Raw genomic sequence first — 22,905 nt, 5'->3', positions numbered from 1 at the left:
GAACTAGTTTTTCAATACTTTCTACACTTTAAAAAAAATCAAATTGTTTCCTATGAAATCCAGTAACTGGAACAGTTCTGTGTAACATTAATTCTTGGGGACTGGCTGGCGGAAGGCCCAGTCCATTTTGAGGACCAGGCCTCATTACCATGCTGAAGTCGAGCTACAACCTGAAAGGACATCCCGCTACAACACGCCAGCTCCTGACCGGCACAATATTGGGTGGCCACAGTCTGACCCAACTGGCAGGAGCTAAGTCAGGAGGAGACTGACTGTGAATTGAGGGCGGTGGGTAACTTCCAGGAGGAGACTGACTGTGAATTGAGGGCGGTGGGTAACTTCCTGCTCATATTATTCTTCTGGAGCTCGAAGATCACTCCTGCTCCTTTTGCCCCATAAATATCATTTATCACTTCCTCTTAACCTCAAGGTACAACTATGGGAACTATGACCCAGTTGTCTGTCAAAATTGCATCGGGTCCTATATTTGCATAGAGTAAAGAGGTTCCAGTCTGATTCATGCAGGCACATAGGCTGGCCAGCAGAAGGTCCCAGTAAATATGACAGCAGAGCAAGAATGCAGTGGTAGCTTCCCCAAAGCAATTTTAACTCTGTCTCCGCCCCGTATCCACTGAACGGGCTGAGTTAAAATCGGCCCTTTTGATGGTGCTATCTAATGTTAGCTAAAATCCTACCTTTCATAAGTAGATTTGAAATCCTGGAAAAGAAATCAAATATTTAAATGTAGTTTAAGCCAAAATGATAGATTACTTTACATCTTTCATATTATTATATAACCCCAAAGTTATAGAAATTGTGTACTTCGTAGATAAATTAATTTATGGTATGTACATTTATATTGTTTTGAAAATTCATGTCTGTACTATTTTAAAGCATTGAAAATATTATGAGCCTTATGTGAAAATGCTACCACAATAGGACTGCCCAGAATACATACTTTCAGAGCTATAGTAGGCAAACCTGTTTTTTCCCTTTGGACAACATATCCTCCGAAGAGAACATACAACCTCTTTTTTTATCCATCTTTGCTCTTATCGGTCTCATCAGTTTCCCAGAAGCTGATGCAAGCAGCCAATCCCCAGTGTTATCCCTTAGCTACCGACAAGGAAGGATATAAAAACATACAAAAAAGCCAGACAGGAAAAGACCAGCTGGTCAATTTAGCCTGTATAGTTGTGATGTGCTATGCATCAGATCAGGAGACGTCCTACCCTCTCGGTGCCATGTTGTCTCCTTGGAGAAGCGGAAAACCAAAATAAAAACCCAAGGCTAGTTAGGGGAATCTCGAAAATTCCTCTCTGATCCCTCTAGGTGACCAAAATTAGACCAGGAGATTGACCATGATTTATATTAATTGGCACCTACCTCTTTTGTACAATGCGATCTCTGCCTCACCATGAAGCAGTCTAGTTCTCTCTTGAAGGTACACAGTGAATCAGCATATGAGAATGTTCTAGTGGAGATTTCCCATGGGATTTTCCTTCCCTCAATGTCTCCATTTCATGCCTCTCTGCAGCAGTGCAGCTGACATCAAGAAGTCAGCTTAGCATGGGACATACCTGCAACTCCACCACTGCACCCGCCCCACCATCCCCCACACACACAGACACAATCTCAGAAGTCACAGGTTGCTGCTTTAACACACAGCATTGCCTTCCCTATTTTATAAATCTAAAAATGATTGTCAGACTCTAATTTTGGACGTTGAACATCTAAATGAAGTTGTGCCTGTGTCATTTGTAAACTGTGAATTTCTACAAACCTGAAATAATCCACGACCACCAGTATACATTGAGGATGTTGCACACTAATTGGAATGTTTTAAATTGTGAAACCAAATGAATAGCTGGATACTACCAATATACAGATGTGTAAATAAGAAGACAAGATAAATTAGGCAACAGCGATTAGGTAAGACAAAGTTGGGTTTTAAAAGCTGAGGGTTGTAGAAGGAAGGAAGAACTGAGGAAAGCATTTCTCAGTTTTACTATGTATGCACTTTACACAGTCATCACTGTATACAAGTGAACGTTATCTCAATTCATATAATTCTTGTTTAACCAACTTGTATATGAACATAAGAAATTGGAGTAGGAGTAGGCCATTAGGCCCTTCGCGTCTGCTTCGCCATTCAATAAGATCATGGCTGATCTTCTACCTCAACTCCATCCTCCTGTACTATCCCCATATCCCTTGGTTCCTTTAGTATCCAAAAATCTATCAATCTCTGTCTTGAATATACTAAAGGACTGAGCATCCACAGCCCTCTGGGGCAGTGAATTTGAAAGATTCACAACCCTTTGAGTGAAGAAATTTCTCCTCATCTCAGTCCGCTGACCCCTTATTCTGAGACTGTGACTCCTAGTTCTAGACTCCCCAGCCAGCGGAAACATCCTCCCAGCATCTACCCTGTCAAGGCCCTTAAGAATTTTATATGTTTCAATGAGATCACCTCTCATTCTTCTAAACATTAGGGAATATAGGCCTAGTCTCTCCTCATAGGACAATCCCCTCATCCCAGGAATCAGTCTAGTGAACCTTTGTTGCACTCCCTCTAAGGCAAGTATATCCTTCCTTAGGTAAGGAAACCAAAACTGTACACAGTACTCCAGGTTTCTGCTAGAGAGGATATTGCTAAATAAATATTTAAAAATGAAAAACTTTCCAACAGAAAACTTCAAACAGCATACTAAGTGCAATTTATCAATGCAATTATTAAAATGAATAAAGGCTAATATATTACCTTAATAAAGAACAGTGGGTCTTTTTGATTTTTCAGGTCTTGCACTTCCTGAATAAGGTGAGTAATAACTTCTCGTTTAATTTCTAATTCTTGTATTTTCTTTAAGACTTTTGAAAGATTTATGTTTTTTTCTGTTATAACTGTATCCAAAATTTGCTTTTCTTGCTTGGTTAACAGCATTCTAATTTCTTGGAATAGGTCTGAAATTTGTTTTCTCAAAATAGCACTATCTTTCTGTAATGAAAGGAAAATCATTCTAATTAAAGAGTATAAATAAAATAACCGATTCATGAACTAGGAGTTATGCAAATTAAAGTATGGTTTAGTAACATGGTAATAGTTGTATTGTAAAATTTTCTCAAAGGATAGGCCTAACAGTTATCAAACCCCTACCAAGTCCTCATTATAAAAGAGGGACCTTTTTACATGTTACCATCCTATAAATACATTTACTAGAAATCTCTTTTGTGCATAAAACTAGATGAAATGATACTTCAAACAGACCGATGTTATACCATTCATATTTTCTACTGTTAGCATGCAGGAATATAGGGACATAGGAACAGGAGTAGGCCATTTAGCCCCTCAAGCCTGTTCCGCTATTCAATGAGATCATGGCTGATCTGCGACCTAACTCCATATACCCGCCTTTGCCCCATATCCCTTAATACCTTTGCTTAACAAAAATTGATCAATTTCAGATTAAAAATTAACGATTGATCTAGCATCGATTGCCATTTGCAGAGAGAGTTCCGAACTTCTACTACCCTTTGTGTGTAGAGGTGTTTCTTAATTTCACTCCTGAAAGATCTGGTTCTAATTTTTAGACTATGTCCCCTAGTCCTAGACTCCTCAACCAGTGGACATAGTTTCTCTCTATCTACCCCTATCAGTTCCCCTTATTATCTTGAAAACTTTGATCAAATCACCCCTTAACCTTCTAAATTCTAGACAATAGAACCCTAGTTTGTGTGACCTCTCCTCGTAATTTAACCCTTGAAGCCCAGGTATCATTCTGGTAAATCTATGCTGCACTCCCTCCAAGACCAATATATCTTTCCTAAGGTGTGGTGTCCAGAACTGAACACAGCACTGCAGGTGTTGTCTAACTAAGGCTTTGTATAACAGTAACATAACTTCTACCCCCATTTATTCTAGTCTTCTCGATATAAAGGCTAACATTCCCTTAGCCTTTTTTGATTATTTTCTGTACCTGTTCATGACATTTTAATGACTTATGTACCTGGATCCCCAAGTCTCTTTGGACCTCCTCTAGCTTTTCACCATTTAGAAAGTACTCTGATCTATCCTTTTTAGGTCCAAAGTGGATGAGCTCACACTTGCCTACGATTGTGAAAGATTGAAGCAGATATGTTCCTGAGTCTGCGCCAGACTCACTGAGCTTAGTGTATATTGGAAAACTGGGTGGGTTTGTAAGGCTCGCAAAATTCTACAGACTCCCCCTAACCAAGAAAAAAAGAAGATTTTGGACTGTTTGAAAAGAATATTGGGCCAAAAGGGACTTAAACTCAAAACCCCAGGATTTTTGGCTATTTTAAAAGGCATGTCCAGGCCTGTGGAAAAGCTAACCAAAGGAAATGGGTTGGGCACTGTGGGACAGACAGTTTGAGTATTGGAAAAGGCCAGATGGTCTGAGAATGTTTTGGGCTATCCCAGTCATTCTACATAAAGACAATAAGCCGATGGAAGGACTGTTCCCACCAAAACCTACAGGGCCATCAAGAACATGAATAATACAATACATGGCGCTAGTCAACAAAAGAGACCCTGGCCCCAGCAGGAGAAGACAATCAAACAACAGTTTAAAACCACTCAGAAAGATTTCCAAAACCACTTTGCACACTTAAAACTGATTTCGAAGCAATCCCAAAACCAGTTAAAGGCCAATTAAAAATAGATGGGACCAGCCCCGAAACTCGATGAGAATTTAAACCTATTAAAATTAACGAGCCCGCCAAAATTAACAATGGACCAGAGGAGATTTGGCGGTCAGATAAGCCAGGCCTCAACACAGTATAATTGAGGCCTGCTTGTTCAGTACAACAGACAGGGTCAGTTGAGAGGACAGTTCAACACAACACGTAGTTGAGAAGGTTCAAGTTCAGTACAGGAGAGAGAAAGTACAGTTCAGAAAGAGTACCACTCATCATCATCATCACTGTACATAGTCAGAGGATCGGAGACTTGAGGAAAGAAGAACAAAACAAAAGGAAAAAAAGGAATCGCAGCAAACCAAAGGCCTCAAGAAACCAACAACTAACAATATTACCACCAACTAGGTAATATTGGGCCACCGCGGCCAACAAGAAACCAACCAAAAAGAAGTCAAAAATCCGCAAGTTTGTTTCCACTCTACAAGCTAGCCTGACTTACCCCTGGGTAAGATTTAACACAAAAGACTCTTAAAAACTATACCTAACCAAAGGAAATTGGGTACTTACCCGATAAGTCCAACTACACACCCAACCGCATCAGCGGACTCGCGAAGACTGAAAACCCAATGCAGGTGCAGTCTTCCACCACGTCTGGGGTATGACAGGCCCCAACCACCACAACTAAAGAGAACCCCAAAATCGCAAACCTCTACAACTGTCAAGAAAGTCATTTGGTGAGCATTTCCTGGTCCTCTGGAATTCAACCTAGTTAGTGTAGTGGGATTGGGATGGTAAGGTATTTTTGTCTATTGTCATTCTCCCTCGCATATTCCGAAGTGTTCCCCCTTTTAGTTATTGTATTGTATATCTTCCTGTCTCAAAATAAAATCTCAATTCTTTTGACCAACTCAGGTGTCTGTTGAAATTTCATTACAACCCCCAAATAAGTCCAAAGTCTAGAACCAAGGGAGTGGGAGCAATTCGAACCGCTCAGGGAGTCAGAGGCAAAGCTGACCACACACACCACCCCTTACAGGTTGGAGCACATGCCTGTAAAGGAATCCTGTCCAATTTTCCTTCCATTAATTCAAAAGGAGCAAAATCAGGTTGGGTTCCTTTATAGGTGTGCATTCCAACCCACCTGATTTTCCTATATTTTCTGCCAATCCAGTGCGCCTGAGCACAGATCCAGGAAATTCTCCCCTATAAATCGTTAAACCAGGAGACTCCAAACATTATATTCTAATTCCATTGAATACCTAGTTAGAAATCTTCCGTTAATAATGAATGAAGCAATGTTTATATCTTCTTCCTTGTGAATAAAATGGGAAGGAAAGTCAATGGGCCTGAATTTCCTTGAAGTTCGTTGCGACGTTATTGTGCTGGAAAATTATGTTGTTCACCGGCAGAGGGACTGTCATGCAAGTTTTCTGGGTGAGTTAACTTGCTTATGAAGTGGTATAAGTTTTGGCATATTCACATTCTAAAAGCTTAGTGAGCAGCTTAGGCCCCAGGAAACTTCCGTGCAGAAACACTGCAGCCTTTTTAAAGACTGCCAACTTTTTAAAGAATGCAGTTTTTATTAGAGCACTTGGGGAAAACAAGGGAAGGCTGCAGAGATTCTTTCCTCAACCCATTTGCATTTTATCCACTCGGGGCATCTTTTACCCTCACCTCTTGCCAGAACCATGAGCAGTCACAAGCCAGCTGTGTCAGCTGGGCATCGTGACAGGGCAGCATCTCGCCAAAAGGATGTGAATTTTTTACAGGAAGAGGTAGAGGACAGAAGGGACAGACTCCTGGGTCAGCTGTGGCTCCATTGGTAGCATTCATGCCTCTGAGTCAGAAGGTTGTGGGTTCCACTCTAGAGACTTGAGGACAACATCTAGGTTTCACTCCAGTGCCTTACTGAGGGAGTGCTGCACTGTCTGAGGTGCCACCTTTTGGGACCAGATGGGGTCCCATCTGCCTTCTCAGGTGGACATAAAAGATCACGGCACTATTTCGAAGAAGAGTAGGGGAGTTTTCCCTGTTGTCCTGGCCAATATTTATTCCTCAACCCACATTGTTAAAACAGATTATCTGGCCATTATCACATTACTATTTGTGTGCAAATTGGCTGCTGCGTTTCCCACATTACAACAGTGACTACACTTCAAAAGTATTTCATTGGTAGTAAAGCACCTTGGGACATCCTGTTGTGAAAGGTGCTATATAAATGCAAGTCTCTCTTTTCTTTGGTTGTGCCAAGCAGCAAGCTATCATGGATTGTCAGTCTTTCCACCCAGAGGGAGATGGTCCTGTTACACACTGTCAATGTCTTCTGCCATGCTGCTTTATTTTCCTCTCCTCCATTCACTGCTGTTCCTTCTCCTCCATAAGGATGGTATAGAGATGTATGACATACCTTCTCCAGAGTTTTTCTGGGTATGTAGAGGGGCATTAAAAATGTAGGGGTGGAGCAAGACTGTAGCACTGGGGGTGGGTGGGTTCGAGTGCAAGGTTCAGTGAGGAAAACTGAAAAAGCATATGTGAAGCTAGAAATCAGTAAGTAAACTAGGGGAATATTCAAAGCTCTCAACACTCTTCACTTCTGCCTGAATCAGGTGCTTGGGGGAGCATCTGTGCCTGTTTTATATGGGAGTAACTTTTCCAAAGTGCAGTAGTGGCATAAAAACAGGAAATTACCAGGTGAGTGGTGCTCCTATGCAAATGAGGATAGTGAGAAAATTTAGGGCCACTATTCTTTTTAATGGTTAAAATGGAGTCAATGGCCAATGTAAAGATATAGTTCCAGTAATGACCATTGATCTAGAATATGCTGCATGATCTAAAAATAGTTTATTATTAGCAGAGGAGCATTTTCCATGTGTTTATCATTTATCATAAATTTAATAGAGCTGTATAGTACAGGGAGCTTATGCTCATTGGTATCAGGTAATCATGATCATTTCTGTGATAAATGTTCATTATTTTCTGAGTGCAGTGCTTTGATTGTGCTCATGGGAATAATATGACTGAATCAACTTATTTACAATTGGTCCCTGGTAATCATGTAACCATAACAAAGAATGACATCACATTACTTCAAGTATTTTAAATGATTTTTCATGGGCTACAAAAATTCCCTTTAAAAATGAGTCACCAGGGTGATAATGAGAAGAAACATAAATTAGGATGAATGCTTCAATATTCTCCTGCCAGTAATAGATCCACAATATCACTTTATCATTGTAATGCCATTCATTGTAAGGCCACTTAGTAAGCAGGGTAATTGAGCAGTGTTTACCACAGACCAACGATAGATAAGAATTTGTGGTCCTTCCACGGTGGTGAGTGGTGAGTATTCCATCACACTCCTGACTTGAGTCTTGTAGATGGTCAAGCAGCTTGGAGGGGTTAGTACGTGAGTCACACAGTACACACGTGTAGCCATGGTGTTGATATGGCTGATCCAGTTAAGCTTCTGGTCAATAGTGGCACATAGGATATTGAAGTTAGAGGACTGGGCAATGGTAATGCCATTGAAGGTCAGAGGAGGTGTTGGGGCTTTTTCTTGTTGTTCAATGCCTAGCACTTACATGAGGCAAATGTTACCTCTTATAAGCTAGCATGGACTGCTTCATTATTCGAATTGAACACTGTAGAGTTGTCAGTGAACAGCCCCATTCCTGATGTTATGACAGAGGGCAGATTATTGATGAAATAGCAGAAGATGGTTGGACTATAGACATTGGCCCGTAATTTCCGATAGGAGGCTTCCTGCGTGCGAATGCCTCCTATCGGAAAAAAATCTACGAACTTACTTGAAGGGCTCCTGAGGTGCAGACACTTCCGCTCCTGGGCCTCGCCAAAGTCGAAATGCGCAAGGCCCACATATCCCAGGGACGCTTGCGAACTGCATGTGCTCCTGGGATCACGTGGGCCAGGCCAGCCAATAGAAGGGAATCTCCCTTCATAATTTTGACAGATAGACCTGTCAAATATATGAATGGAGATCACCCCAAACAGATACTAAAACATTAAATAAATTTTTAAAAACCCATCACGTTTTTAAAATTAGTTAAAATGACATTAAGTTAAATATTTTAAACAAAAATTTAATTTTTTGAAAAAAATAATTAAAGTTTTTTATGGGGCTAAAAATAAACTTACCTTTTTTAAAAGTACAGTATTCTTAAATTATAAATGAGTGAAACATTTTTTTAAAACTTTTTTTTAAACTCTTATGCTGGTAAAAGCAGGACTTACACCTGCTTTTACCAGGCGTAAGATTTCTAAGGGTTTTCAGTGGGCGGAGGTTCTGCAGAAAGCGGACTCTCCCCCCGCAGAGGCCCTTCTCTAAGGCAGGCGTCCGATCTGTCAAGAGCATTCTTGACAGATCAGAAATGCTGGTTTTCAGCGCATGCGCTTTGCATGCCTGAAACCAGCATTTCTGATGTCCCTATGGGTGTGTACACAGCGCGTACACACCCGTAGGCATCGGAAAATACAGGCCATTGACTTGGGAATTCCGGCAGTGTTGTCCTGGGGCTACAATTGTTGGCCTCCAACAACTTCATTGTGTTCTGTCGTATCATGTGGAGTAAACCAAATTGGCTAGATTTGGCATCTATGATGGTGGGGAACTTAGGAGGAGGTTGAGTAGGATTGTACACTTGGTATTTTTGGCATAAGGTACATGCAAGCACCTGTATTGTTCAAATTACCCCATCTTCTTGCACACATGTTCTTGCCTCTAACATGTTCAGGGAGCCTCTTCCTCCTGTTAGTTTCCTAAATTGTTCAACAACATTCTAGGCTGGATGTGGTATGGCTGCAGTACTTTGCTCTGATCTGTTGGTTGTAAAATTGCTTAGTTCTCTCTACCTTAGAATGAGAGGCACCAACTAGGCTTGCATGGATGGATTCCTGTGTTACAGTTTCTCTGGGTTGGTGCCTCATTCTAAGGTATGCCTAGTGCTGCTCCTGGCACATCCTTCTATACTGTGTATTGAACCAGGGCTGTGTATTGAACCAGGGTTGATCTCCCAGTTTGATAGCAATAAAGGAGCAAGGGATGTGCTGGGCAATGAGGTTACAGATTATGGGGATATACAATTCTACGGCTGAGGATGGCTCATGAACACTCAATTTCAGGCTGCTTGATCTGTCGTTAGTCTGTCTTACTTAGCAATGTTGAATATTCTTGGGGCCATAGCCACCTTATGTAGCACTGTCCACCAGCCCCCACCCCCCACCCCCACCATCCTCCTCTGGTAGGCCTATCCAGCCAATGGGATAGAACATATCCAGGGATGGTGATGGAGGAATCTGAAATGTTAGCTGATAGATTTGATTTTGTGTGTACAACTATGTCAGGCTGTTGCTTAATTAGTCTGTGGGACAGCTCTTCTTATTTGGCAACCCGTCATCAAATGGTAGGGAGAAAGACTTGAAGGGTTGATTGGGCTGGGATTACTTTAGTCTTGTCCTGATCTAATGCCTGGGTTGTTGCCAATGGGTCCATTCAATATTTATTTTATTGTTCTAATTTGTAGTAATCATTTTACAACTGCGTAGCTTGCTAGGCCATTTCAGAAGGTATTAAGTGTCAATCACATATTGTGGAGTCACGTGTAGGCCAGACCAAGTATGGGTGGCAGGTTCCCTTCTCCAAAGAAAATTAACAAACCAGTTGGGTTTTTACATAAAAACATAAGAAATAGGAGCAGGCGTAGGTCATATGGCCCATTGAGCCTGCTCCGCCATTCAATAAGATCAAGGCTGATCTTCTACCTCAACTCCACTTTCCTCCCGATCCCCATATCCCTCGATTCACTTAGTGTCCAATAATCTATTGATCTCAGTCTTGAATATAATTAATGACTGAGCATACACAGCCCTCTGGGGTAGAGAATTCCAAAGATTCACAACCCTCTGAGTGAAGACATTTCTCCTCAACTTAGTCCTAAATGGTCGACCCCTTATCATGAGACTATGGCCCCTAGTTCTAGACTTTCCAGCCAGAGGAAACAGCCTCTCAGCATCTTCCCTCCCAAGCCCTCTAAGAATTTTATATGTTTCAATTAGATCACCTCTCATTCTTCTAAGCTTCAGAGAATAAAGGTCCATTCTACTCAATCGCTCCTCATAGGACAATCCTCTTATCCCAGGAATCAATCTAGTGAACCTCTGTTACGTCCCCCCTCTAAGGCAAGTATATCCTTCCTTAGGTAAGGAGACCATAACAATACACAGTAATTAGGTTCGGTTTCACCAAAGACCTATATAATTGCAGCAAGACTTCCTTAGTCTTGTACTCCAACCTCCTTGCAATAAAGGCTAACATACCATTTGATTTCCTAATTGTTTGCTGTACCTGCATGTTAACTTTCTTTGATTCATTAACGATAATCTGGCAACTTTCATAGTCATTTTTCTGGTGCTAGCCCACAAATTACCAGCATCATTGCATTCATTTTCACAACTTGCTATGCTGGGGCTTGAACCTACAACGTATGGTTACCAGTACCATAGCCACTTGATTACCATACCTATGCATCCACTGCTAATTGTCAATATCAATGTATGCATTGCTCATGATGAGTCGAGGACATGCTATTTTATGATGACAGAAACTTATACAATTTCCGAACAATGTATGAATATAAATGTGGTTGATCATCCACAGTATTGTTTACAGACCAAGTAAAACTGATCATCTGGAGTTTCTGCAAAGGTTCTTCTGATCTCCTACCATAACTCTAGCAAGAGATGGGTGAAAACCCTGTGGAAAAGTGGCTATTTACGCTATTTCTTCAGGTTCCAACGATCTTCTGCCGAAATTAGGGCAGGAGATCGGGGGAATCCCCTGGAAATTCTACCTCGACATTTTGTTCCTGTGACTATTTCTACACCTCTTTCCTATTTACTAATTCCTTTTCTGAGTTTTCTGTCTTCATGTTTGTCATCTACTCTTTCTATCTTTATGGCTCTTACACATTGTTGGTGTCTGTGTTTCTCTCTGTTTGTGTCTCACTATTCTTCTAATTCTTTATATAATTTTTTTCTGTATTCTGTTATTCACTTTGTTTTCTGTAAATCACCTGACATTTCTGTTTAAGTATCACAAATATTCCTTTGCTGATTTCTATGTCTTATCTTGTATTAAGCCCAGGATATGCAATGACATGTCAGCCAACATGTACTAGGGCAGAGATGCATATAAGATTGGGTGGAGACAGTCTGTTTGAGAGCTGGTATAGTACACATGGGTAAGAGAGAAATTCAGGGTGGCTGCGGATATTGGTGACTCAGGGCAGGAGCGATTGGGGCTAGAAGTGGCACACAGGATGGAGACCATGGGAGGGAGTGGGGAATCTGGGTCAGGAATTTGGCACGAGGACGAGTTTTGTGAAGTCTAAAAGTACTTGAATGGGTGGGATGAAAACTCAGTGAAGCAAGCGTATACAGGAAGGGGTCTAGATTTGGGAGTGAGGGGATGGGCCAAGTGAAGATTGGAAGTGTACTGAGCAGTCAGGGGTGCAGTGCTTATTGTAGCATCAGAGTAAGGGAGGGGGATGTAATGAGCTCTGAGGGGGGGTGGTCAGAGTAGTGAAGATGTAGTAGATAGTTGGGGCAATGGCTGCTCAGGCGGCATCAGGGACAGTGTGTAAATAAATTGTGTGCTCCTCACCCACCGCACTTAGTTAAGGAACTATATATTGCCTTTTTAGCTCTTTGTTTTTTTCTCCTTTCTTCTTATGTCGGATTTAAATTATACATGGCTCATTTCAGGTATACGAAAGCTGGGAATATCTGAATTATCCCTGCGATTCCCAAACATTTGACTTGTTAAGCAAGTGGACAGATATCTGCACATAGGTAGCTATGTGACACCGTAGAGTACTTGGTTGCTGTTTCACATGAAATATATCAAAATCAGATGAAAACTTTCAGATGAAGCATATTATCACAGATACCTTTAAGTTCACTTCAGTTCCTTGCAATTCTTTCGTAGCTTCCTCTAAAGTTGCTCTGCAATTCTGCAGCTTCTCCAGTTTTTCAGAAAGGCTGGCCTGTTAAGATAAGACCACTGCACTATATAGTAAAACCTAATATAATACATTAAAATTTGTATACTTCATTATCTTCTCAATTGACATGAAAGATTTGTAATTTTAACAATTTAGTACAAAACTTTCTCACCTTTGACTCATTGTGTATGTCTTTTAAAATGCGTATGTCATGATTCTTGTGTGGACCGGCAACGTAGCACGTCACACAGATACAGGAATGGTCATCTAAGCAGTAATATTCAATTAGTTTCTCATGATCTGAACATTTTCTGTCTTCCAGTGAACTTGCAGGCTCGATCAATAGATGATTTTTCTGAGCGGCTTTTTCAGAGTGTTTTCTGAAGTGATGTTCACACAAAGATGCTTCACAGTTCATACATGTTTTTACTGCAGGGAGGGGACTTTCCAAACAGAAATCACAGAAGATTTTAGGTGGTTCTTCGTTCATCTGTGTGGCTTCAAAACGTTCTATTATGTTACTCAGTTTCAAATTTTTGTGTAGTACAGGCTTTTGAGCATACTCAGCTCGACACTCGGGGCACGAGTATCCTAGCCCTGTGTCTTTTTTGTCCCAGTTCTTTTCAATGCAACTACGACAGAAGTTGTGCCCACAGGACAGTGAAACTGGTTCTGTGTAAATATTCCAGCAAATTGAACAATTTAATTCTTCTTTCAAATTACCAACAGCTGAAGTAGAAGCCATTTTCATCACTGAGAAGCAGGACAAGCAGCTGTAAAAGATTTGCTAAATGGTTAACTATCAGAAAGAACTTGCATTTATATATTTTTCACAACCTCACAACATTCCAAAAGCACTTCAATGTCACTAAAGTACTTTTGAAGTGTAGTCACTGTTATAATGTAGAGAAATGCAGCAGCTAATTTGCATACAACAAGGTCCCACAAACACATTGAGATAAATGACTAATTAAATTGTTTTCATCGTGTAGGTTGAGGGATAAATTTTCACCAGAACACCAAGAGAACTCCAGTGGATGTGGTGTGTTTGGATTTTCAAAAAACATTCAATAAGGTGTCACACAAGAGGTTAGGGCTCATGGGATTGGGGGTAATATATTAGCATGGATTGAGGATTGGTTAACGGACAGAAAACAATAGGAATAAATGGGTTATTTTCAGGTTGGCAGGCTGTAACTAGTGGGGTACTGCAAAGAACAGTGCTTGGGTCTCATCTATTTACATTCTATCAATAACTTAGATGAAGGGACCAAGTGTAATGTATCCAAGTTTGCTGATGATGCAGTTAGGTGGGAAAGTAAGCTGCGAGGGCGATGCAAGGAGGCTGCAAAAGAATTTAGACAGGTTAAGTGAGTGGGCAAGAATGTGCCAGATGGAATATAACGTGGTGAAGTGTGAAGTTATCCACTTTGGTAGGAAAAATAGAAAAGCAGAATATTTTTTAAATGGTGAGAGACTGGGAAATGTTGGTATTCAGAGGGACCTGGGTGTCCCTATACATGAATCACATAAAGTTAACATGCAGGTACAGTAAGCAATTAGGAAAGCAAATGGTATGTTAGCCTTTATTACAAAGGGGCTAGAGTATAAGAGTAAAAAGGTTTTGCAGCAATTATATAGGGCCTTGGTGAGACCAGACCTGGAGTACCGTGTACAGTTATCATGCTGCCTTACTCCTTTCTTTTGATACTTCCGTTCTCCTCCTCCCCATCCCCCCCGCCCCGCCCCCCACCAACAATCCTGGACAACAGACAAGATGACCTGGACAAATTGAATGATCAGCTCATGTTCCTAATGAGGAAAGCAAGCACATAAAAGTGAATGTACATCCCACCTCATCTGCCTGTTTCAAATGCTATCAGTTAGTTTCCCAGCTTGACCGGTGCATGTGCTGGACCTATGGGCAGGTAAGAAAGCATGGATATACCTCAAATGGTTTCAGCTCCCCAAGCATGAAGTCAGGCTCAGGCTTCCCAATCTTAGATAATACTATTAAGCAGCCCAACTCTGTGGAATTAAGTTTGGAATTCAGCATGCCCATATAGTAAATGGCTGAGTATGCAGGCCAGAGCCTCCAAAACAACCCTCTATGTAACCCATCCTTTATAGACCTCTAGAGAAACCAAAGAGACACCTGGAAATAGTAACAATACAAACTAAAAAGAAGCATGTATCTGTAAATCCCATAGGGCCAATTGGCTTTCTCGCCAGTCTGATGCAATGGAGAGCTTCCAGATGCATTTACCATGGGTGGATTCCAAGCCAAACAATAAATCCACGATCGATTCTGCACATCTCCTGGCTCTTCATTCCCATGGAAATACCTCCAGCAATGTGTCTTCGAATACTCTACCTTTCAAATAGCTTCTGGGCTCAATTGCCCTCCACACTTGTCTCTGAACCTGGACATCAGTTTGTCGATGCTCCAAGCTTGACTCCACCCTACCTACATCAACTTTATCCCACCACGGTACCTCTGACTTTAACTCTGGACTCCCTCCTATTGTCTCCTCTCTATTCCCTGTTTATTACCAGGACATATCTATCCTAATTTTGCTATATAACCACACCTATGAAACTTGAGTTTTTCCCCGTGTCCATTCGTGTCTACATTTTGGCTGCCGTTCAGGATCCGAGCTCACTTCGATTTCCCCTTTTTGTCTGTCCCTTTTTTCTTCTTTTCTCTTTACCCCTCCTAGGGCCTTCTCTCTTGTTGTCTTGCCTATTGTCTTTCCTCTCCTCTTGGGTGCTCTGCCTTCCCAAATCTCTACCCCAACCCTAAAGCACTCGACCTTCCTACTCTTCTGTTGCCATCCCAGGTTTGACTCCCCCTTAGAAAAGCAAACAGCTTCCCTCTGTGCCTCTCTTGGCACCCTCTGAGGGGCCCATCGAGGCACTCGTTGCTGCCTCCTTACGAGCAGCAAACCCAACTGCCCCATCCTTCCCTCTTGCTGACCTTCCCACTCAGCATGCCCAGGGGGTTAATGTTGCCAACCTCCTTCCCATCCCACTCACCCCTTCCAGTGCTGACCCTATGGGCTCTGCCAGTTGATCAACTGTCACCGCTCCTCTCCGTATCACCCTCCAGAATGTCCGTTCACTTGTGAACAAGGCTCTTGCCATCTATGAGCTTATTCTGGATGATTGCATCGACATCATGGCCTTGGTGGAAACCTGGCTGATGGGTGATGATACCTTCCCCCTAATGAAGCCTCCCCTCCTGGCTATACCTTCCACCACTTTCCATGCCCAAAATGCCATGGTGATGGTGTGGCTCTTATCACCAAATCATAACTTGGTTTGTACCCCTACACCTCTGGCACTTGCTCCTCCTTTGAGCATCTCACGTTGTTCCAACCCTCTCCCCTCTCATTTAAAATCTTTATTCTCTACCACCCACCCAAGTACCACACCAAGTTTCTCACTGAGATATCTTCACTGTTTTCCTCTCTCAACCTCTGCACTGCAGTGATTTCAACCTCCATCTCAACTCATCATGCCATCTCTCCTCTGAGATCACTGCCCTCCTTTCCTTCCTTAATATCTCTCTCCATATAAACACCCCTACCCATATTCAAAGCCATCCTCTTGACCTTGCCATCTCATGAGACCTCTCAATGCCTATTGTGTCAATCACAAATAAGGCCATCTCTGATCACTTCCTTGTATCGCTCTCCACACACATCCCCCTTCACCCTCCCAACTCCACTTGCTTCTGTGTCTGTCCCTGGATAAAACTTTCCCCCAAGCAATTTACAACTGTACTTTCAAATTCTCAACTTTCTAGCCTTTGGCCCTCCATTCACCACAACATTTCTGCTGCTATCGATCTGCCCAATTACACCCTCACCTCCAACTTTGATGCATTGTCCCCATTAAAACTCTCACCCTGGTCATTTGCCCTGGTACAGCCCTCATCTCCACCCCCTTTAAGTCCAAGGGGTGCAGAACTTTGATGGCGGACAGCTGATTTAGCAATTCATCACCAGATCTGGCTGGACCACATGAAGCACTATTGGCTCCTGCTCTCCTCTGTCAAAACTGCTCCCTATTCCATCCTGGATACAAAGATAACCCCCAGTTTCTCTTCGCCACTACAAACTGTCTTCTTAAACCCCCCTCCCCTGCCCCCTCCACCCTCACCTCCAACAAGTGTGAGGAGCTCATGGACTTCTTTGTCACTAAGATAGAGACCATCTGATCAGCTGCCTCTGGCACTTCAATCGCTTCCCATAGCTCACCGGGCCAAACTTCCCCAAGGTTCCTCCCTGCCCTAGCCCTGAACTCACATCTTTCTCTAGTTACTCTCCTACCACCTTCCCTCATGCACTCTCCGAGCTAATGAGTTCCACCTCCTGCTCCCTTGATCCTATTTCCATCAAACTGCTGGCTACCTAACATCCCTTCCTGTCCCCCAGGTTAGCTGATATTGTTAATGGTTCCCTCTCCTCGGGTACTGCACCACCACCGCCCCCCCGCCTTCAAATCTGCCGTCACCATCCCTCACCTCAAAAAAACCCTTGACTTCTCTGTTCTTGTGAACTACTGCCTCATCTTCATCCTCCCTTTCCTTTCCAAAGTCCTTGATCATATTGTCGCCTCCCAAACCCGTGCCCATCTTTCCTGCAACTGTGTTTGAATCCCACCAATCAGGTTTCCACTCTGTCACAGTACTGAAATGCCCTTATCAAAGTCACATGCTGCACCTCAGTGACATCTTCCTAAAGCACAATGTCAGATTACACATGTACGCTGACGACACTCAGCTCTATCTCATCAACATCTCTCTCAACCCCTCCACTGTCTCTGATTTGTCACACTGCTTGTCCAACATCCAGTACTGGATGAGCAGAAATTACCTCCAACTAAATATTGGGAAGACCTAAGCCATTGTCTTCGGTCCTCGCCACAAACTCAGTTCCATAGCCACCGACTCCGTCCCTCTCCCTGGCAACTGTCTGAGGCTGAACCAGACCATTCACAACCTTGGAGTCGTATTTGACCCCGAGATGAGCTTCGAACCACATATCTGCTCCATCTCAAAGACCGCTTAATTCCACATCTGTAACATTGCCCGACTCCATCCTTACCTCAACTCATCTGCTGTTGAAACCCTCAACCATGCCTTTGTTACCTCTAGACCTGACTATTTCAATGATTTCCTGGCTGACCTCCACCCCACTTAAACTTGAGGTCATCCAAAACTCTGCTGCCCATATCCTAACTCGCACCAAGTCCTGTGCACCCATCACCCCTGTGCTCACTGATCTACATTGGCTCCCAGTCTGGCAACACCTCTATTTTAAAATTCTCATCCTTGTTTTCAAATCCCTCCATGGTCTTACCTCTTCCTATCTCTGTAACCTCCTCTAGCCCTACAACCTTTTGAGATCTATGCCCTCCTCCAATTCTGGCCTCCTGCACATTCCCGATTTTAATCGCTCCACCTTTGGCAGCCATGTCTTCAGCTGCTTAGGCCCTAAGCTCTGGAATTCCCTTCCTAAACCTTTCTGCCTCCCTACCTGTCTCTCTTCCTCTAAGATGCTCCTTAAACCATATCTCTTCGACCAAGCTTTTGGTCATCTGTGCTAATATCTCCTTGCTTGTCTCGGTGTCAAATTTTGTCTGATAACACTCCTATGAAGCACCTTAGGATGTTTTACTCCATTAATAGCGCTATATAAATGCAAGTTGTTGTTGTATCATGACGCTAAGCCAAATCCTGGGTGGGCCAGATATATCCCTTTCCAACAACTAGCTGACAGATTCCACCTCACCCAATATAACCAATGAAATGAAACAATTTCCCCAAGACCCAGTCATACTACAAAAGTTATGATATCAGCTGGCTGCCCAGGAACTGTACCTTCACTTCTTTACTTCTCTGCCCTTTGCTTTATGTTTGCCTTGAGGTCAAAGTGAATGATGCCCATGTCACCAACTAACAGAGAAGGAAAGGAGAAAGGTAAGAAAAAAGACCCTTACAACCACCACTTGCTGCAGAATACAAGAGGACCAGCTCAGTATAATATAGAGAGTGTATTGCACCCCACTAAATCCAGCTGACTGCTGGGGGCTGTAGTAAGAAAGAAACACAGTCTGGTGGTGCCCCCACATTTATGTACTCTGGACAGCAGTGCAGGAAGTTTAATGAGGCTCACAATTCCGGCAGACACAGTCCTGGGCCTACCAGAGAACAAGCCCTCCTGGTAACATGTAACTATACTGTGAGCTGCAAGTGATGTTTTTTCTCGTGGCAAATGCAATCCTCCATACAACAATTATAAAGGGCATATGCCAGTCAGTAATGTACAGATTCCACCTGGAACACTAGAAGCACCAGACAGTATAATGCCCTTTCCTAGAATCCCAAACAACCCAGTAAACCCACATATATACACCTAGGCTACCCCTATAAGATAAGACTTTACAAAGTGTGCACATGTATTTGTTCCTGTAAATTAAAAAGTGGGGGGGAAAAATTCCAGGAAGACCTACTCTGAAATTTCATCCTAAAACCTGTGGATAGCTTATTGAGCTTTTGGTCATCTGTCCTAATATCTCCTTGCTTGTCTCAGTGTCAAATTTTGTTTGATAACACTCCCATCACATTATTCAGCAAGGATCGATTGCATTCATAAAATACATTCCTATGGTTGCAATGGGTTCAAGTTACCTCTTTTAATGAAAAATGGGAAATCTGTATTTTTCAGGATAATTAGTAACTATCTAATGAAATTGTGGGACCATGGGGCTTTAAAATGTGTAATTCCTGAGAATATGAAAAAATGTAATAATCCAGATATGGAGGAGGCCACAATAGTTGAGGAAATTGGCTGAATGAGAAAGTTAAAAAACAGATTTTCCAACCAGGTTCTAGAGAAACACAAGAGTAGTTATCCAGATATGCAAAAAGAAATAACAAGCATGCCACATGTTACCAAAGAAAGACGCAGTGTCAAGGACCCAAAGAACCTAACTGGCAGTCCAGAAAAAGCAGAGCAGAAAGGTAAGGCATGATTATTACTGTAAATTATTAGCACAGGATATACATGGTCATGACGGAAAGTAGTAGATGTTAAAGATTTATGCAAAACACTATCTACACAGAAAATGTTAGGGTATAAAAAGTAAGGTAATAGAAATACAAGTGGCAGAGTTATGCAACTTATATTGCATATGCCCTAATGGTAAGTGGTACATGAAGTTTGACATTGCCTAATCACAGTGCCTCAATTCCAATTGCTCTTATATTTAAACAGCAGTGTGTTGTACCCTATGACATGAAATAATGCACTCCAAGAGGGAAGAATTGTTCTTTTCCGATGTGCAGCAACATTCCAAACATTTCATGAAGATTTCCTCTATTTGGAATTTCTAGGAAGATCATAAATGAATTTGAGTACATTGAATTAAGTACAGAAGTTGATGGCCCTGAAATTAGGATCGGGAGCTTGCCATGCGTGGAAGCCCCCGATGTTCACTTACCCGGCGCGCTGACATTTTAATTCTGGCCCGCATTGCATTTCCTCTCACTGGCCCACTTGAGGTCCTGCCACGCTGTGCGTGCGTGACCCAGCGGCGTACTTAGTGCGGTGAGCCGGCTGGGATCACGTGAGCACAGGGCAACCAATGGGAGGTTGCAAAAGTTCATTCATGAGTTTGACAGTAAGAGCTGTCAAACTCATGAAAACTCCTGGCCCCAAAACACTACTTAAACCTGAAAGAAAATTAAAAAATACATTGCACTACTTAAATGAGCCATAAAGAACTCTGAAAAACTATTTTAAACAATAATTTTAAAATTTGAAAAAAAAAAATTATAAAAAAATCGGGGCTAAAACTAAACTTACCTTACTGTAAATTGTTTAAAAATAACAAACCTGTGGAAAAAAAAATTCTCAATTGTATAATAGACCACTTACCTGTAAAACTAAGTACTTACGTGTGGTTTTTCAATGTGTAAATACCGGAGGCCTTTACACACGCGCAACTCTCTAAAAATAGAGGAAATCCAAGTCGCACGCACTGCCCGATACCGCGCACGCGTTCAGCCTCTTAACCCCTTGGGTCAGAGGACAGGAAATGCTGGTTTTCAGCGCATGCGCTGTGCATGCTGAAAACCAGCAATTCCTCCGGGCACACGCGTGAGTACCCCGTCCTTACTCACGTGTTGTGCCCGGAATTACTGGGCCGATGTATTAGACTGTCACCCAGAACTTAGAATAGGGGTGATTCAGTCTTGAGGCATTAATGTCATGGCCTACTTTACGTAATTTTTGAGTTCCACCATGGAAACTCCTAATGTGGCATTGAAGGTTGGCCCCTTGACACATGCCTTTTTCTTGTTTCCAGAAGAAGTATGAATAAGAATCTCCCTGAGCTGACTAATTTGAATTATTGAGTGCCTTTAATGATATCGTCACCTGGGTGTCTACCAATTCTGTGTGGCTGGAGGACGATAACCAGTGGAGCAGAACCTCTTTTAAACGTCTGACATATTTTGCATGAGACTAAATCCTGCTGCAGGAGAAGGCATCAAAGGTCATTTGTATAGCTGTCAGTGGTGAAAGATGTCTTTTATAGCTAAATAAGAATTTATATTTATCACACCAAATGTCATCCCTGAAAGTGAGCAGAACCATGCAGAATGTTTTATAAGTAAGTAATAGCTGATTGACAGCCAGAAAAACAACATAAAAAGGATAGTTAGAAAGGCTTTGCAGATTCCTGCCGAGAGATATTCTCTTATAATGCATGATGAAGGAGGACAAAATATAATACCTCAAAAAGCTTCTTGGATAAGAAGAGTTAAATTGAGGATTACATTTTTTTTGAAATGTCAAAAATTAAAACTTTGAGAACTTAAATTTGTTTTGTTATTTGAAGAAGCAAATACCTTATCCATCCTGTACTCTGGAAAGGGAATATCCCCTATAGATAGACCTTGCCCCTTAGAGGAATTTGTTCTACCGATGACTTTCTCCACAATTTAAAGGACTGGCATAAAAGTATCCCATCTGTTTCACTGTAAAATTCCTATCTGCAGTGCTGGACAGAAATAGCAATGATGCACAGCATAGTTATTAGTGATCACTTTGGTTGCTATGCTGTACCACAAGTGTCAACAATGCCCCCAATACATCAAGATAACCAATCAGGTAACCAATCAATCATGTAACCAATCAGGTAAATAAAAGATGTAACGCATTGCACTACAGTATGAACTTTGATCTGAATGATCACATAAGTCATACTCAATAAAAAAGGAACCATTTCTTACAGAAGCTCAAACCTAAACATATGAGAGAAGAATATATAATGACTGCCTTAAAAGTGGGCTTTTTGCATATTTGCATGACTGGGGGGGGTGCTACACTGCTAAATTGAGGTTCTATCTGTCTGTCCTGGTGGTTGTTTGGATAGAAATGAAAGATCCATGTCATTATTTCAAGAAGAGCAGGGAGTTCTCCCAGTATCCCTGCCAGCATTGCTCCCCCCAAACAAAACAACCAAAACCAAATTAATTGGTTATTCATTTTCACTGCTGTTTGTTGGATCTTGCTTTTGCAAAATGGCTTCCACACCTGCCTAAACAATAAATATAAGAATTATTCAATGCTTAATCCTAACCACTACATTTATCTGAATTTCCGCTACTCAATCTATACAAGTTTAAGGGTAATGGATCGATCATTGCCCTGTTTCCTAGCACAAATGCATAGGTACTAAATTCGATTCAATCTAAGGATTATAAGATGCCCAAACTAGCTTATCCATAAAATGTCTTATATACCCAGTATAAAAGTATGTTAACAGTTGCACATCTAGCCAAACACCACAGAATTACAATACAAACTGAGTTGAATTAGTTGGCTTTTTCTTGCCGAAGTCACTAAAAGTGAAGACAGACAGAGATGCATTAATTAATACTACCTTATTTGACACATCTAAATTAGAACAACTATTACCATTACTAGATTAAATATTGAGAATTATAATAGGTACTTTAGGTATGAACTGACAAGAGTTTAAATTGTTTAGAAGGGACGAAGTTAATGTATTGTATTGCAGTTCCTTTGCAGTAACTGGATTCTCTTGAATATAGCATAACAGAGTTACATGTCCAAAATTACTTAGCAAAGTTATACTTACTATTCTATGTATCACTAGTATATCATAATTTCAAATATGTGGGTTATCTATC

The 22,905-nt window shown here is 41.7% G+C and overlaps 1 protein-coding gene across 5 annotated transcripts in view; it reads right to left on the bottom strand.

Moving 5' to 3' along the window:
* LOC147113909 (putative E3 ubiquitin-protein ligase MID2) overlaps nucleotides 1-22,905 on the bottom strand; it is a 114,700-nt gene that overhangs the window by 57,729 nt on the left and 34,066 nt on the right. For all 5 annotated transcript variants that reach the window (XM_085995316.1, XM_085995317.1, XM_085995313.1 and 2 more), the window contains exons 2-5: nucleotides 12,850-13,450; nucleotides 12,624-12,719; nucleotides 2,765-2,998; nucleotides 696-718 (exon numbers count right to left, since the gene is read on the bottom strand). In XM_085995316.1, the coding sequence (XP_085851442.1) occupies nucleotides 696-718; nucleotides 2,765-2,998; nucleotides 12,624-12,719; nucleotides 12,850-13,428 (932 nt within the window). In that variant the 5' untranslated portion in view covers nucleotides 13,429-13,450. The remainder of the gene's footprint in view (nucleotides 1-695; nucleotides 719-2,764; nucleotides 2,999-12,623; nucleotides 12,720-12,849; nucleotides 13,451-22,905) is intronic.

Source organism: Somniosus microcephalus, chromosome 8 (genome assembly GCF_052327205.1).
Source record: "Somniosus microcephalus isolate GS21.2 chromosome 8, FLI_Smic_1.0, whole genome shotgun sequence".
Lineage (NCBI taxonomy): Eukaryota > Metazoa > Chordata > Chondrichthyes > Squaliformes > Somniosidae > Somniosus > Somniosus microcephalus.
This window is presented reverse-complemented; position numbering and strand designations above follow the sequence as displayed.